The sequence below is a fragment of the Capricornis sumatraensis genome, chromosome 20 (assembly GCF_032405125.1).
Source record: "Capricornis sumatraensis isolate serow.1 chromosome 20, serow.2, whole genome shotgun sequence".
NCBI lineage: Eukaryota > Metazoa > Chordata > Mammalia > Artiodactyla > Bovidae > Capricornis > Capricornis sumatraensis.
This window is the reverse complement of record NC_091088.1, coordinates 41,710,407-41,728,717: the sequence shown is the minus strand read 5'-3', so window position 1 is coordinate 41,728,717 and position 18,311 is coordinate 41,710,407. Positions and strand designations below refer to the sequence as shown.

The following is an 18,311-nucleotide window of genomic DNA, read 5'->3' as shown; positions in this document are numbered from 1 at the left end:
AGAGTGGGTAGCCTTTCCCTTCTCCAAGGGATCTTCCCAACACAGGTCTCCCGCGTTGCAGGCGGATTCTTTACCAGCTGAGTCACAAGGGAAGCCCATAAAGGTCAGGGTAGTGGCTGCCTTTAGGGGACAGAGAGAAAAATGTGATCAGGAAGGGACTGTACAGGGGCCGTAAACTCTTAACAAGATCTGTTAACTTTTCTTGGCTGTGCAGCATGGGGAATCTTTAGTTCCCCAACCAAGGTTTGAACTCACACTCCCTGCATTGGAAGTGTGGAGTCTAAACCACTGGACCACCAGGGAAGTCCCCAAGGATCTATTTCTTAATCAGGGAAGGCTATTTTTAAACTGCTCTGTATTTGTTTATTTATTTAGCTGCCCCAAGTCTTAGCTGTGGCATGTGGGATCTCTGGAGTATGGAGTCTTAGCCACTGGACCACCAGGGAAGTCCAAATTGCTCCTTCCTTAAACTGCACTTGAACATTTTCTACATGTTTCTGTCAGGAGGATATTTTACACACACACACTATCTTCCAAAAAAGTTCTGCCTATGAAAGGCCTGACCCCAAATGCCAGCCCCAACACTTGGGGAAGGGGGGCGGTCCAAAGAATCTAAATTGTCTTGGTGGGTGTTGAGCTCCTCGTGGCTGGACACACCTGGAAGAGCACCTTCCAGGACAGACCCCTTGAAGACCTCCTGGGTGAACTGGGGCTTGTTGTCATTCTGGTCGGTCACCGTGATCACGATCTCCATGGGCTCTTCAATGGCTTGTCCATTGGAAGACACGGCATGAGAGAAGAGCTGCAAGAGCCAAGTGAGGGTTACTCGGGAAGAGGACATGGGAGAAGGGGTCCGACCAGAGCAGCGTGGGCTCCACTGGGCCCTACTCCCTTCCACTCAAGTAAGGACTCCCCAGCACAGAGCTTATCCCACACACATGCTGCTGCTTCAGTGAGGTCATGGCACTGGTTAAGACCACGACATGGGAAGACGCACGGGCTGGAGAACACACCCACCAGGTCAAAGGCCCCATTGCCCACATGGGGGCTGAGGACCAGGGCTAGGAGATAAAGGTGGAAACCTGAGACTCTCTGACTTACTCCAAGCAGGGTCAGATCTACTCTGGACACTTGAGTCTAGGGTTTCCCCAAGACCTTTCTGCATTTGGCATCAAGGCATTACCTCCCAACTTCCCTGAGCTCACACTGCTCTCAAGGCCCAGAAATGATTTTTGTTCTCCAACATCATCACCATCCTCTGCCTTTGTGTCATCATTGTTGTTTAGTAGCTAAGTTGTGTCTGACTCTTTGCAACCCCATGGACTGTAGTCTGCCAGGTTCCTCTATCCATGGGATTTCCCAGACAAGAATACTGGAGTGGGTTGTCATTTCCGCCACCAGGGGATCTTCCTGACCCAGAGACTGAACCTATGTCTCCTGCACTGGCAGGCAGTTTCTTTACCACTGAGCCAGCAAGGAAGCCCGTCTGCCTTTATGTCAGGGACTTTTAATCCCAAGAATAGGTTGACATCTTGGGTCTAAGATCATGTCTGATACCTCGAGACTCTCTCCAACTTTATTCCTAACAAAAACAGCCCCTAGTTTTTCCCAGGTTCTCCTGTCATTTCACCTTATTGACAGGTCTAGACGAGTCAAGCTCTTCAAATGTCCAGAGCATCTGATCTACGATCAACATGAATTGACCAAAATATTTTGAAAACATGTAACCCCATCGTTAACAAGCTTCTAAGAGACACTCACAATGTACTTGGCAATGTGTTCTCTATCCAGAGGCTGTGTCACTTTTAACCATCCTGTTTCTCTTTCAATAATAAAAACACCGACAGGGGGTGTGTCAGCTCCTTGGCCAGTGATGCTGTAGAAAACTTGGGTTTCTTTCTCCTTGTTAGATTTGATCTGGAGACAAAGCAGAGAGAGATGAATGAGCAAGAAAGGATCCTGACACTGGTTGTTTCCCCTTTCTCTCCTAGGTCCTTCTCAGCCAAATTCCCTCCCAGAGAAATAGGGAACTTCCTTCTGTACCTGGACCAGCGACTTAGGAAATGGGCCTTTCTCATTTTCTGGGCAGCTAATGGGAGGAATGACCCAGTCTCTCTTCTGTCTCCGGAGACCATGGTGGGAGCCAGGAAATGTGAGCACTTCCATCTGGGTTCCTGAGAGAGAGTCCTAAAAGGAAAGAAGGTGAGGAACAAAACGGGATCATTTAGGCGAGATGATACAGGCTGAACAGTTCAAACTACCCAAGAAGAATCTCCAGGCTTCTGAGAGAAGGACATGGTTTCCATTTAGTAAAAAAAAAACAGCCAAAACAAAACCCAGTGAACCCTTTACCATTATCACCAAGCTGGTGTCCTCTTTGGATCTTTCTTGGTGTCCAGAGTTCAGGCAGTCATGCACACAAGATTTCCGGGTTTGAGGGTTTGACGTGATTTTACTAATTATATCACGTCCGCATCTCACACCCGCGTTGTTTTGGGGTTGTTTGTTTTTTTTTTTTTTGGCTGCATAGCATGCAGAATCTTAGTTCCCTGACCAGGAATTAAACCCTCACCCTCTGCAGTGGAAGCACAGAGTCTTAACCTCTGGACCACCGGAGAACTCCCAACACTTGTCATTTTTAAAGGACATTATGCCCCCAATGACTTAATATCAGAGCTTATGCAACAATTTGATATCCCAGTGTTTTAAATTTTTTCTCTTATATTTCTCCTAGGGATATAGGTCTCCAAAGTGGAGTTAGCCTACAGATTAAGTTTTAGGAACTGATGCTAAGGATTACTTTGTGATCAATACTAATCCCTTAATCTCACTGTGTTATTCTGTTGGTTTGGTTGCCATTTGCTCTAACAGAAGTTGTTGGGATGGGAACCAAAAATGCCCTTTGAGACTCATATTGAACGGTTTTCATGTGCAATAAAGATAGCTTTATGCACACACAGCGAAATGAGATAGCTGAAGATGGAAGGAAAGATCTTCCAAATTGTTTAAGTGTTAAAGTGATGGCGGTAATACAGCAAAGGTTCCAGAGGACAATTCCATCTGCCATCTCCCACACTGTCACTGATGCCTCTCTATGACGTGTGTGTCAAACCTTATTTCTTACCTTTAAAAATGTGATTCAAAATGCACAGGACAGACATGAAACATGACCAGTGCAGCAAAAAAAAAAAAAAAGAATAGTGCTTGAAACAGTAAGTGCTCAACAAATGCTAACAAAGATGATGGTTGGACTGGTTAGAAAACAGAGTTATAGTTTTAATGAAATGGAATTTGAGGTATGACCTGAACACAGGAACAAATATTAAACTGATTCTCGATACTGTATCTTAAGCCAAAAATGACCATCTTGCACAGCCATGGTGAACAAACAAACCTTGATATATGAATGCAAATTCATTTAGCATAATGAAGAGGAAGGCAAAGAGCATACTTTGCTGACATCAAGATTACAGAACATTTCCAGAGAATGATAATAAATAATGATGAACACTATGCTGGCAAAACATAACATTAATATCTTTATGTGTGAAATTATTGTTTTTTTTAAAAAAAGATATTTATTCATTTATTTAGCTGTGTCATGCAGCTTGCAGGATCTTAGTTCCATGACCAAGGATTGAACCTGGGATCTTGCCAACCCAGAATCCTAACGACTAGGCCACCAGGGAACTCCTATCATGTGTGAAATTAAAGGGAATCATGCTTAAGCATAAACAAACTGAACATAGGATCCATCCCTCAGGAAAAAAGGATACCAGACCAGAAAACTTATCCAACCTAAGAGAAAGAACTGGAAAGTTAGATCTATTTATAGTCTTCCCCCAGCTTTCTTGAGGTATAACTGACAAAATAAAAAATTGTTTCTATTTAAGGTAGACCATGTGATGTTTTGATATAAATATATAGGATCTATTCTTATATGAATGAAAAGAGAGGTAAGATTATCACCCCTTCCAATGTAGGGTCACCCGGCACCACAGGAGTGCTTTGAACTAGAGACAAACCAAAGTCAACCTCAAACCAGTTGTGGCAGACTTGCCACCTTACGATCCAGGCTTCCCTGGTGGCTCAGATGGTAAAGAATCCACCTGCAATGTGGGGGACCTGGGTTCGATGCCTGGGTTGCGAAGATCCCCTGGAGAAGGTAATGGCTACCCACTCCAGTATTCTTGCCTGAAGAATTCCATGGACAGAGGAGTCTGGCAGGTTACAGTCCATAGGGTCACAAAAAGTCAGACACAACTGAGAGATTTTCACTTTCACTCAATATCCGTTCTTTTTTAAAAACAAAAATTTCTTTCCCTGTCTTTCTCCCACACTTTCTCTTGAGATTATAGATATAATCCAACAATGTACCCAAGTAAAACTACATTTCCTACGCTACATCTGTTGCTAGGTGTGACCATGAAGCCAAGTTCTGACTAACGAGATGTAAGAGGAACTACTGCTTCAAAATGCCACAAAGCCTTCTTTAAAACATGCACAACTAAGTGATACATTTTGGGGCTTCATCCCGTTCAACTTCCTACTGTCCAGAGGAAAGATGTGATGACTGGAGCTCCAGCAGCCATCTTGGACCATGAGGTATCATTGAGGACAGAAGCCATATATGTGCTAAGGTTGACAGAATAAAAAAGAAAGAACCTAGCATCCTGATGACTGCAAGAGTCTCAATAATGGTCACAAGTTACAACTGAATTGCCTAAACTTGAAAGGCAAATACTGTTTCACATAAACCACTGCAATGTGTGCTTTTCTATAATATGTATTTGAACCTAATCATGCAGGCAGATGGCAAAGGTGGAGAAGTAAAGTTGAAAGACCAACTTCGTTTCCATCTTTGGCTCACAAGAGGCCTCCATGCACCACTATCTAGCAAGAACTTACCAGATAGGACTAACATGAATGATGGCATCAGTTGGAGACTTGAGTCAGGAAGCTATGTTACTTCAGTTCTACTAAATTCCCCATTTTTCTGGTCTGTCCAATTACACCAGAGAGGAAAAAAAAAGATCTCCCAGGAGTATTAAATTCCTAGAATCTCAGCAGTCTTCAGGGAGAAAAACTAGAGCCAGCCTGAATGACCTTGGCACTTACAACACTTCTACACTCCCAGGATACAACTACAATAGCCCCCTAGAGAGACGTTCAATAGGAAGCACCATGGGAGCAGTTTAGAAACTGGCAAAGGCATCTGGCTTTGGGTAACAATTTCAGAAACATTCTTGCCAAGAACCTGGGCAGACTTATATCCTTTTCTCTGTGGCCAATCCACCCCACTCCGGGCTCCTGGTATGTGCCACTCCCAAGGGCCAGGCATTGCAAATTCAGTGGGGAAGGAGCTCGTGGAGATTGCGATCCAATCAGGCCAAAGATTCATAGTGATTCCTCCCATTCTTTGCCAAGACCCTCCCCACGAGAGACATGAAGAGCAAAATGACCAGAAAACTGACTTTGTGTAAATTTTTCCTCCAGGTAGAGAATGAGCAGAAAAGTTAAAAATGACTGACTACTTGATATATGCCTTCCATAGTTTCAGCATCTTACAAGTATTAATTTATATAGTCAGTATCATCTCCATTTTACAGATAAATTCAAGCACAGACAGATTAAATAACTCCCCATGGCACTTCCCAGTGGTCCAGTGGCTAAGACTCTGTGTTCCCAATGCAGGGGGCCCAGGTCAGGGAACTAGATCCCACATGCTGCAACTAAGAGTTCGCATGCTGCATACAACTAAACATCTCAAGTGCCACAGTTAAGACCTGGCACAGTCAATAAATAAATAATCAAAAAGAAGTAACTCCCTAGCAGAAGGGCTGGTACTCAATCCCAGACAGAATCCATGCCCTTACCCTTATTCTACACTATCTGCAGAAATAAGGTAGTGTATCTTGCCATCAGCCTAGCAACAACAACAACAATTCAACAGCAAGAATTAGTTCAGTTGGAATGCAGCTATTTTGCATCCCATCCCTCTACCCCCAGGGGGCATTGGCAGTGTCTGGAGGCAATTTTGATTGTCACAGCTGGCAGTGTTACTAGTTTCTAGCAGTTAAGCCCAGGGATGCTGCTAAACCTCACAGAGCGCAGAGGACATCCCCATAATCCCCATAGAAATTATCCAGCTCCAAATGTAAATTAAGCAGCAGACTAAAATAATAGCAAACTTCCAAGAAACACTCCGACTTACATGATGACGGTGGTGGTGATGGTGGTGCGCTGATACCGTCAGTGTCACTTTAGTGGAGAGCTTCCTGTGGGTGGAGTCCCAGGCATGGATAAGAAAACTTAGCTCTGGACGATGAAGGTGTACAGGCCGTTTGACTGTAACCAGGCCATCTGTGTGCACTTTGAATCGGGTGTCGTCAGAAACATAGCCTGTCCTTGGTAGGCCAGCACATCCTTCAAAACTCACTGCAGGGCATAAATGACAGTGATTAGAAACCTGGGGAGATGAAACAGCATTCCTTTTCTAGAGACTGAACTTCATTCACCCACTAAAAGTCTAACTCACACAAAACAGGCACAAGGAAAACAAACCAGAGTCTGGTGACAAACGACAAAGATGACAAAGTAGGTGCCATCTTCACAAGCCCAGGGCGATTTAACTGTGGTAACTCTTTTCTCATCCACTTGGAGACAGAATGATAACCTGCCTAGAAAGCAGCTTCTCCTTTTCAGTAACAAAAAAGGGCCTCTTCTTCAGACGACTCCTGATTATGTGAAAAATAACTGAGACAGAATACCTATTGAGTCCAAAAGTTAAAGACTGAGGTACAGTGAGATACTATGAATTAACGACATTTAGATGAAGTGTAGGGACTTCCCCGGCAGACCAATGGTTAAACGATCTGACTTCCAGTGCGGGGGAGGCAGGTTCAATTCCTGGTCGGGAAACGAAGATCCCACATGCCGCAGGGTAACTAAGCCCACAGCTACTGAGCCCGCATGCCTCAACAAAGAGCCCATGCAGCCAAAATTAAAAATAAATAGATAAATAAGCAAACAGTTTACATTTCAATAAACAGTGGCAGATAATGAGAGGAAGCCAGCAGGACATAATGGTTAAGAGTAAGGGCTTGGGAAAATTTTTTAACCTCAGCCTCTTCATCAGGCTTCCCTGAGGCTCAGCTGGTAAAGAATGCACCTACAATGCGGGACACCTGGGTTTGATTCCTGGGTTGGGAAGATCCCTTGGAGAAGGGAACAGCTAACCACTCAAGTATTCTGACCTGGAGAATTCCATGGACAGAGGAACCTGGCAGACTACAGTCCAAGGGGTTGCAAAGAGTCAGACACGACCGAGTGACTTTCTTTTCTTCATCTTCAAAACGAGGATAATCATCGTGCTCACTCTTCAAACATGGTCTTATTTACTGTCAAGGGTAGGGCTCAAGTCCCAGCTCGGCTTATTAGCTCTGAGACCTTGGGCACATCACTGAATCTCTCGGTGCTCCAGTTTACCCATCTGCAGAATGAAGGTATTTGACAACAACTACTTCTTAAGGTTGTTTTAAGATACACAGAACAGTGCCTGGCACATACTAGACACTTCATTTATTCAGTATTCCACAAAAGACATTGATAACGGCAGATATGCATTTAGAACTGATTATATGCTTATTTTCTGAGGCATTGAGAAGTAAAGCCTGCCTGCAATCTGAGACCACCCAGTGGAGAATCTCAGCACTCTCAGGGGAGACAGTGAAGATTTCACAGGAAAATCTTCAACCTGATCATACAGTGCAGTGAGAGAAATGCAAAAGACAGAGAGGACTATTTGGATGAGGGAACTTAGGATCAGTGGCTTAGAGACAAGACTGCTTAAAACTTTATAGTCATTAAAGTATTAAAACTTAAAAAGTGTTAATACCCAATGCTGGAGAAGCTGTGGTGAAAAGTGTCTGCATTAAACATCAGAGTCCCAAAGGACTCATCTAACAAGTTTCCATCAAATAATTTGTCAGACATTGTGCTGGACAATAAGGACAAAATTGTGAATAGACAGGCAAGGCACCTGCTTCCATTGAGTTTATGCTAAATTGTGAAAGAGATGGACACATAACAAAACTGAATCTCAGGTAGTGACAAATGCTAGACATAAACGAATTTAAAAAGAGGATAAAATAAGAGTGACGGGGGAAAAAAGAGTGATGAAGTATGCGGAGTGTATAACTTTTACTGGATGTGAAAGCCGGCCTCTCTGAAGTTGTAGGTGTTTGAGCTGAGACCTATAAGGAGTCAGCCTTATAGAAATCTGGGCTCAAGAGCCTTCCAGGCAGAAGGAAGAGTCGATGAAAATTCCTTCTGGGAAACTCAAATTATCTGTTCTCCCTTTCAAATAATTATCTCTCATTCCTCCAGTGCAGTTTTTAGTTTTTCCAAGATATCTTTTATTAAAAAATAGTTCTGTTCTTTTGCCTATTTTACATGGCTAAACTAAGCACAGCATAGACACTTCTGCATGGACATGGATCAGGTCTCTGCCAGAAAGCCCTCAAGTCGGTTATGGTGTCTGGGCTGCAGTTTTCATTTGTTCCACTAGGGGCCACCATTGACAACTTTTCTGACACCAACAGCCCCACCCTTGCTAGAGAAAATAAGACCTTGTTAGGGGGCAGGAGGATAAGCACCATGATTACTCCCATTTTGTAGATGAAGAAACTGAGGCTCACAGAGGTTAAGACATTTGTTTGATTCCTATAACTAGTGAACAGAAGAGCTGGGATGGCCCTTAATATGAGTAACCTAGTCTCAATCACTCCCTGAACCCTCCTTTGCCAGTTTGTTTAAAAAAAAAAAAAAAATCAAAACCATGCCACATGCCTACCCTCACCTTTTAGTCTGGTTCTACAACTGATTTCCCAAATTTGAAGGGGTTGGGGAGGGGTGAGCATGGCAAGGAGTCTTGTGACTGGAATGATTATATAAACCCAGATTCTGCCATGTTCTTGCAGAGTGACCCAACACAAAATGCTTAACCTCTCTGGGCTTCAGTTTTTTCTACTGGCACCTGAAGGATACCACCACTGACTGAGCCCACCTCTTCAGGGTTTTGTGAGATTAAATAAGACAGTGAATGTGATCACAACATTCTCCCAACCACACCCCAGCAGAAATGATGGGGCCACTGGGCTGTGTTTGGGGGGCTTGCCATATAATCAGGGAACAAGAGCCGCCCTCATTTTCCACACCGAATTCTGTTCCCCAGCCAGCCCAGACCTGGGCAGTGAGAGCTGGGACGAGCATGATTGGACTTGCCAAGCGTGGCAGCCTGAAAAAATGAAAATGGTTTTGCAAATAACTTAATGCAAGGCTCTTAACCTGCTGTGGGGCATCTTGTCTTAATGGTGGCTAAGCCCTGCCCTGTGAGAAGTGACAGAAGTAGTGTACGCGCCGCAGGAAGGCCCAACCTGAATTTCCAGGTGCTCATTAAGGCCCATTATCTTTCTGCGCAACCTGAGCCTCTGGGCTGATTAGCCAGAAATTACAGAAAAGACTGAGGGGATCTCCAGTTCTGAGAAGGCTCTGGGAAGCTGGCTTCAACCCTGGCAAGGGCTGGACAGTGTCTCAGAGCCATAGGGAACACTAACACCAGCATGTAGGGGGAAACAAGACTGGCAAACCGTAGAAACCAGAAGATCCGTATATGAGGATTGGGTATATTTGAACATTTCTTTAAAAAAAAAGTTTTGTTGTTTTTTTCTGTCTGCACTGCATGGCACGTCTTAGTTCCCTGACCAGGGATTGAACTCTTGCCCCTTGCAGTGGAAGAGTCTCAACCACTGGACTGCCAGGGAAGTCCTACTTGAACATTTCTAAAGTAAAAAGTTAAATAAAAAAGACAGCAAAGAACTAAGTATTAAATCAGCATGTTGTCCTTTCCTAAATCAGTCATTTGGTCACTTGGTTTCAAAACTAGATCCTAATGACAAGAGCCAAGAACCCACTGGCCATCTCTAAATGGGAAGATCTTTCCACAATAACACCATCACCACCATCAAAAACTAGATTCAACAGCTTCAACTACCTTTTATTCACTATTTTCTTAACATCTAAACATGTGAGAACATTATGTGTCAGGTTCTATTCTAAGCACTTCACAAATACTAATTCATCTAATCCCAGAACTCTGTGAAGTTGCTGTCATCAGCGTCCCCTTTTTATAGACGGGGAAACTGAGGCGTTGCTAAGTGGCAGAGCCCAGACTGGGACTTAGGTATGTCTGAGAGTTCACGCTCCTGACCACTCTGCCTCTCTACAAGTCAGACTCTTGTCCTGTGCTCCTTACGTCCAGTTTTCTGATTGAATCCCCCACCCCGGGCCATCTTGTGGTGCAGGCATCACCAGTCCCATTTTCTATGCCCTGAATTAAAGGCTGGTGGGAGGAGGGGCCGGGCTGCCTGATCCCAGAGTGAGTGTTCTTCACTACTCTTCCCATTTACAAAATAGGGATGGAATACTTCTTGGGGTGAGGGGGGCAAGAAAAAGAAAAAAGACATTCCAGAGCAGTTGGAATTCTACACAGCAGGAGGTTGACAGTAATTTGAGTGGAGGTGGAGGTGGAGGTGGAGGGAAGGTTAAAAGAGGAACAGTTGGAGGCAGTTTTTAGAAACGTAACTTTGTGAAACATTTTTGTATTGTATGGTATGTTACAATTACAGTGAGTCACTTTTTAAAATGACAAAGAGAAGAGTGAGGTAACAAGTACCTTTAGGGATTTCCCTCATCGTCCAGTGGCTAAAGACTCTGTGCTTCCAACCAAGAATTTGCATGCTGCAACAAAAGATCCCACAACTAAGACCTGGTGCAGCCGAGCAGCCAAACAGATAAAATATATGTGTGTGTATATTCTAAAAAGCATCTTCAGCACACTGTGACTCCTGTAAGTTGTCATTCATCCTGCAAGTGCCCCATTTTCTTGCGTATTTGACATAAGTAGTAGCTTAATCTGAGGACCCCCGGAAGAGATGCCTGAAGTCCAAATACAAATGAAACCCAAGTCTATGAAAAGCTTTGTAGTCCTAGGGCGGCAACATTCTTTGCTTGGAATTGTGTCGTGCCACAAACAGTCCTGCCTGAAGGCTCCCGTTTCTTCTCTCACCCCCGCCCAACTGGAATGTGAGTGGGTAGGAACAAGACACTCTCCAAAGCCTCCATATATTTTAGGGAGATGTAAGGACCGGGCCTGCCATCAGATTCAGCTACCCATAGTTATTTGGTAAGGAGTGGGATCACCCGATCTCTCAGAAGCAACTATCTGCAAGTGGGGTTTTCCCCACAACACACACAAAAAGATGCCTTCTGGGACGTCTCCCCCTCCGCAAGAGGCATTTTCCATGGCTAACACCAAAGAACAATGCATTTATTTCAGGGACCACTGGAACAAAGCATCAGATGAGAAAATTTTACACGTGACCTCAAGGGCAAGATCATAAGCCTTCTGAGGCTCTTGGAGATCCTGGGGGCCACATTGCCATTGTGCACGCCCAAACCAAGGGTTTCGGTTTTTAACTTAAATATTCAAGATAAGGAACAAGAAGTCTTACTTGATGGACGAACGGAACCCTGGGAGACAGACATGTACCGCCTGGCTGGGTAGGCCTTCACTTCGCTAGAGAGCCACAGTGTTTCCAACTCCAACCACAAAGCCCTAAATCTCCATGGGTACCACCACCTAGAAAGTTCCTTTCTAGCTTCCATTTTCTTTGATGGACTAGGTAACTGGAATGTCTTCCTTTGGTGGGTGTTCAAGAAATTACTAGCCATTCCAGGTTTAATAGGCACCCGTGCTCAGCAGAAAACGTAATTCAATGTTTGAAAAATGGGAGAGAAAGGATGACGAGGCCTCCAGTTTGTCCACACTCGGGCAATGCTGAGATTCAAGTTGTACCAGGAAGACTATCATTTTAGCCCCGATAAACCTCCAGTTATGTGTGCCCACTTGTTACTGAGAATTATGGGCAGTAACACCACCTAACAGCCTGACTAGCCATAGCAGCCTCGGTGGGTAGAGTCCAGCAGCCCCAGCTTCTAAATGAGGAAGTGGGCTCAGAAGTCTCAGTGAGGAGACTTGGCCAAGCCGCCTAGCTATAAAGTGGCAGGGCCTGTGGTCTGACGCCTCACCAGGACTTAACCACCAGGCAGCCTGCCTCCTCCTTTGATGAGCCATTTGTGAGACTGGTTGCTAGCTGAATGGCCACAGGGCAGTGATTTCACAAGACAGAATGGGACAGGTGGAGGGGAACCAGAATAAAAATAGCCAAGGTTCCCTGTCCCTATCTCCACAAGACACACACACTCACCCCGTCTCTCCTCGAATGAAAGATGAAAGTAACACCTTGGAAATCCAGTGCCGGGGCCTCAGAAAAACATAAGGACAACCAGACAAGCAAAGGAGGGAGTTTTAAAGATTCAAGAATGTTCTGCCTTAGGTCACTGCGTTGCATAAGTTGAAATAAGTCGGAGTTCCTTTGATCAGCCAACTTAACTCCCAGACATTTTTTTCTGGTTAAGATAAGCAGCCTGGAATATCACGTTGCACAAGCACAACTCGCAGGTGTGTCCACAAGAGCCTGCGCATTGTGCTCCCCCAGGGCGTTCTCGGCTGGGGCGCCGGCAGCCCAGCAAATCACCCTTGTCCACAGGCAGCTCCCGTGGGATCCCGGGGATGGGAAATTTTATTTTTAATACTTATTTGTTTGACTGTGCTAGATCTGTGGTGTTCAGGATCTTCAAGGGAAGTTTATTTTCATGAAGCTTATTGAGTTCTTTCTCCTGGCCTCCCAGCATGTTGTTGCCCAGAACAAATTATACGTGGTCTCTGTCTTCATTTAACTCACACCCTAAAAACAGATGTCAACAATGGGCACCGCTCGGGAAGGAGGCAAGGAACAAAGTCTCCTCCTGTCTGTTTCCATCCAAACAGACTGGGGTGGAGGGGGCAACAGTGTGCAGAGAAAATGGTGAGGATGCGGTGGAAGGGCAAGTTATCCCAGAGCCCTGTGACGGTGCGCCCACAGGATAAAGGGGTGATCACCACCCTGGATCCCCCCCTCTTTTTTAAAGGTGTATGTATTTATTCCTTTATTTTTGACTGTGCTAGGTCTTCGTGGCTGCAGGTGGGCTTTCTCTAGCTGCGGTGAGTGGAGACTACTCTCCAGTTGAGGTGTGTGGGCTTCTCACTGTGGTGGCTCCTCCTGTTGCACAACGCGCGAGCTCTTGGACTTGCGGCATAGGCCTTCAGTAGCTGTGGCTCCCAGGCTCTAGAGCACAGGCTCAGTACTTCCGGCACGTGGGTTTAGTTGCTCTGTGGCATGGGGGATCTTCCCAGACCAGGGATTGAACCCGTGTGCTCTGCATTGGCAGGTGGATTCTTAACCACTGGACCACCAGGGAAGCCCTCCACCTTTGTTTTAAGGTTACACTCATGCCGCCTGGGTCGCTCCAGCAAAGCATGTTTACTCCCAGATTGTGTTTCTGCTTGGACTAACACAGAACATTCTCAGACAGAAAACACCATGGATGCTGATCACAATCAGCACAGTGAAAAATGTCACAGACAGCACTTCCACAGTTGGGTACAAGCCAGTGCAAATACTTTTATGGTTTTACATTTGTGTGGACAGGGTCAACCACAGTAGGGTCAAACCCCAGCTTTGCTTTTTTAGGTGCTACTATAGACAAGTCACTTTCCCCTTTCTGTAGAAGGAGGCGGCTTCATTTCCTTCAAGGGATCGCTTCAAGGATTCTTTCTTCAACAAATATTTACAGAGCCTTTACTTGTTGCCAAGCATCATTCTAAGGCCTGGGAAATACAGCAGTGAACAAAGCACGCATCCTGTCCTCATGGGGCTTTCATTTCAGTGGGGAAGAGATAATTAACAAATAGAATGAAAAGTGTTAATAGAGAAAAACAAATAGGTAAGGGGGTTCCAAGCTTCTTTGCAGCAGCAGGGCTGGAAGGGACAATTAAAATGCATTTAGGGAAGGCTCAAAAAGAAGCATTTGAGGGACTTCCCTGGCGGTCCAGTGGGTAAGATTTCGTGTGTCCACTGAAGAGGGCATGGGCTGATCCCTGGTCAGGGAACTAAGATCCCACATGCCACAAAGGCGTGGCCAAAAAATAAACTAAATAACAATTAACACACACACAATATTCCACTGTATGGATACAAGAACATGAATAATCTTCCCTGGTGGCTCAAATGGTAAAGAATCTCCCTACAATGCAGGAGACCCGGGTTTGATCCCTGGGTCAGGAAGATCCCCTGGAGAAGGAAATGGCAACCTACTCCAGTATTCTTGCCTGGGGAATTCCATGGACAGAGGAACCTGGTGGGCTACAGTCCATGGGGTCACAAAGAGTTGGACACACTGAGAGGCTAACACATATACAACAACAGGAATAATAAAATAATTTAGGGAAAAATAGGAGGGGGAGCATTTGAAGAGATGGCCCCACTTCTGGCTGCGTGCCAGACCAAGGGACCGAGCCACATAGCAAGGGGCAGTAGGCGGCCTGCTCAGCACAGCATACCCACTCTCACTGGGCCCTGTTCCAGGACTGAAGACCCAGGTAGTGATCCCTGCCTTCCCAGGGCTCACGTAGTGGAATGAGAGTTAACACTAGCATGTGGGTCCCACACAGGCCTGGGAGGGGCATTGGCTCCTGTCCCTCCAGTTTAGAAGGACCAGGGGGCCTCCCCAGACCACCTGGGCTCGAGATCAGGGCCAGAAAAGAATTCAGTTTGAAATCCTTTGCCTTTCTGGGCCTGTCCTGGACAGTTCAAAAACGAACCCATTGATAAAAACCTCACCCTGTTCAATCACCATCTTCCTGCCTAGATGGGGGGAGGGGCTCTGGTGTCTCAACTGGAGAAGCGGGGCTTGCTTCTCTGCTCAAGTCTGAGACCGAGGCCTTGGCTTCAGTTTCCAGGGTGGACACTAACTGCAAAGGTTTTAAAAGGGGAGGCAGGTGAACCCCACTGTTTAAGAAGGAGCTGTCCGCCTGCCCACTGCAGAAGTGCACAGGGACCTCTTTGCTGTCACAGGGAGGAGGGAAACTGGTTTGGTTTCATCCAAGAGAAGCCCTCTGGCTTACACACTTAAATAGGAGGAGTTTTATTATCCAGCTTCTGGCTGCCAGTTAATACACAAACACCCGACCCGCCTGCCTGAATAGAGGTGCTAATTGATTATTCCCACTGGCTGCAACCCAGGAAACATTCCTGTGGCCAGGTTGGACATCGCCAGGAACTGTTTGCTTATTGATTAGAAAGAAAAGACTTCCACCCACACCACACAATCTGCCCACTTTTCCTTTCTGTTGGGCTCCCAGAGGCCAGGGAGCACCCTTCTCCCTTCACCTTCTGCTGACTCCTCAGGGGAAGGGGCGGCTGGCATTCCTGGGCTGGGGGACTGGCTCCTAGGTCCCCATGCGCCAGGAAGGGGTCTCCAGTTCTTGGCTGCCCACTTATGAAATAAAGCTCTTTGACCAAAATACCCCAACCTCATCTCCATCTGGGGTCTAGTGTAATGTGCCCTGCACAGAGACTGTCCTCATCAATTCAGTTGCTCAGTAGTGTCTGACCTCTTTGCAACCCCATGGACTGCAGCACACCAGGCTTCTCTGTCCTTCACTATCTCCCAGAGCTTGCTCAAACTCACATCCGTTTAGTCGATTTGATACCATCCAACAGTCTTATCCTCTGTCGCCCTCTTCTCCTCCTGCCTTCAATCTTTCCCGAGCATCAGGGTCTTTTCCAATGAGTCAGCTCTCTGCATCATTTGCTCTATCCTAGAGACTACCCCAGGATGCTTCTTAAAAATACCCAGGCTTGGGCTATGCCACAGGCAAACTGATCTCTGAGGCTAGAGGATATTGAATTTTAAACCTTTCCCCCAGGCACTTTGGAGCATGCACTTGGTGGAGAATGGTCCTACAAAAGCTTCCCCAGGGAGACAAAAGGCAGAAATAACACAACAACCAATGAGGGACAGTTATCGCTCAGGTTTTAATGATAAAGGCTCAGAGATGTTAAGTGACTCTCCCAAGGTCACACGGCACTGAGCAGCAGAGCTGGGATTCAAATCCAGGTCTGGCCGGCCCGAAGACCTATAGTCGGGACCCTGGCATTGTTCTGCTTCTCCAGCCCCAGTCTCCTTCAGTCCCCACTACGGTCTCTCTGTGAGCCCACCTGGTGACCTCCCTTCCGTTTACTCTAGGCTGTTGGATGTTAGGCCAGCACACACCTGACTTTCCTCAGTCACTTCTTATCAAGGTCTTTGTCACCCACACCTATCTTTTCCCCAAATCTTAGTTTTTTGTTTTTAATTTCGAAAACAATACTTGTGTATATTAGAGGAAAGAAAGTGACAAAGCACAGAGGAGCCACCAAAAAGTGGAGACAAACCAAATGTCCAGTTGAAGAATAAACAAAGGGTAGTATATCCATCCCCACAATAGAAACCACTCTGCACTTAAAAAAAAAAGGAATTAATTACTTTCTGTTCGTAATTAATTAATTACTGCTCATTAAGTCTTTACTACTACAAGCTGCACCATGGGTAAATGTTGAAAACACTATGCTAAAAGAAGCCAGTCACACAAGACCATGTACTTTATGGCTCAATTTATACGAAATATCTAAAACAGGCAACTCTATAGGGAGTAAGCAGTTGCTTAGGTTTTAGTTTTTTTTTTTTTAAAAAAAAAAAACTAAAATTGTCTATGGTAGCACAACTCTGTGAATATATGGAAAAGCCATTGTATCCTCCTATACTTTAAAAGGGGAGAATGTTAAGATGTGTGAATTATATCTTAGAACTATTATCAAAAAACTAAAAAGGAGAGGGGAAAAAAAAAAAAAAGAGAGAGCCAAAAGCACAAAGCACTCATGGATGGACCCAACCACGAAGAGAAGCTGCTGTCTAAACGCTGTTATGTATCCTTCAGATCCTGGTCCACCCCTCTCCTGATTCGCTTACTTAACCCTGATATCCATCCTATGATATCCTGTTTTTCTAAAATTAGAGTATGAACACTACTATATTTTTAAACATCTTTTTTCCCCATTTTCTTCTTTCTCCCCATTTCCCCACTAAAAAAAATCCAACTATATAGTTATTAGGATGGAGAAAATATGGCATAGCTACTCATCAATAGAAAGGGACAAAATACAATAGCATAGGGACTTCCCTTGCGGTCCAGCAGCTAAGACTCCACGCTCCCAACGCAGGGAGCCCAGATTCGATCCCTGGCCATGGAACCAGATCCCATGTGCCGCCAACTAAGGGGTTGCACATCACAACTAGAGATTCTGCATGCTGCAACGGGAGGGGCTCACATGCAGCAACTAAGACCCAGCGTGGCCAAATAAATAAATATTTTTAAAAGATTTAATAGCATAAACAAAGTTGTCATGCTAAATTAAAGAAAATGACAAAAGACTACCAGTCATGGAGATAGGATTCAGTTAGTCTGGAGCAGGGTTCTAGAAATTCCAGGAAATCAGAGATTCATTGGAAAAGACCCTTATGCTGGGAAGATTGAAGGCAGGAGAAAGGGACGACAGAAGTGGACGAGTTGGCATCACTGACTCAATAGACATGAGTTTGAGCAAGCTCTGGGAGTTGGTGATGGACAGGGAAGCCTGGCATGCTGCAGTCCATGGGGTCGCAAAGAGTCAGACACGACTGGCAACTTAGCACGCATGCAGGCAAGAGTATTCTAAAACTAGGCTGTGTCTGGAGAAGGAAATGGCAACCCACTCCAGGATTCTTGCCTCGAGAATCCCATGGATGGAGGAGCCTGGTGGGCTACAGTCCACGGGGTCGCAAAGAGTCGGACACGACTGAGTGACTTAACTAATACACGGTTATGGATATAACTAGACTTACTGTAGTGATCATTTGTCAATATACACAAATATATAAGCATTATGTTCTACACGGCAAACAATATAATGTTATGTCAATTATATCAATTAAAAACTTTTAATAAAGCAAGTTTGGAACATGTGGATTAAAAAAATTAAAAATAAAAAATAAATAAAACTAGGCTGTACAGCTACCACACAGCTGTGTACATTTACAAATATGACTTGGCTGTATGCAGTGGGTAAACTTTATGGTATGTAAATTACATCTCAATGAACCTGTAAAAATATAGTTATTACTAGGATTTCCGTTGAGGAGGACCCCATGAGTTCAAGTCCCAGGGTTCAAAAAAGACACAAACCCATTCATCTAAAAACACAAGGTCAGAGTGATGAAAAAGTGGGGAA

The 18,311-nt window shown here is 45.1% G+C and overlaps 1 protein-coding gene across 2 annotated transcripts in view; it reads right to left on the bottom strand.

Moving 5' to 3' along the window:
* CDH1 (cadherin 1) overlaps positions 1 to 18,311 on the bottom strand; it is a 70,452-nt gene that overhangs the window by 17,011 nt on the left and 35,130 nt on the right. For both annotated transcript variants that reach the window (XM_068992560.1, XM_068992561.1), the window contains exons 3-6: positions 6,215 to 6,438; positions 2,044 to 2,187; positions 1,762 to 1,917; positions 658 to 802 (exon numbers count right to left, since the gene is read on the bottom strand). In XM_068992560.1, coding sequence (XP_068848661.1) covers positions 658 to 802; positions 1,762 to 1,917; positions 2,044 to 2,187; positions 6,215 to 6,438 — 669 coding nt within the window. The remainder of the gene's footprint in view (positions 1 to 657; positions 803 to 1,761; positions 1,918 to 2,043; positions 2,188 to 6,214; positions 6,439 to 18,311) is intronic.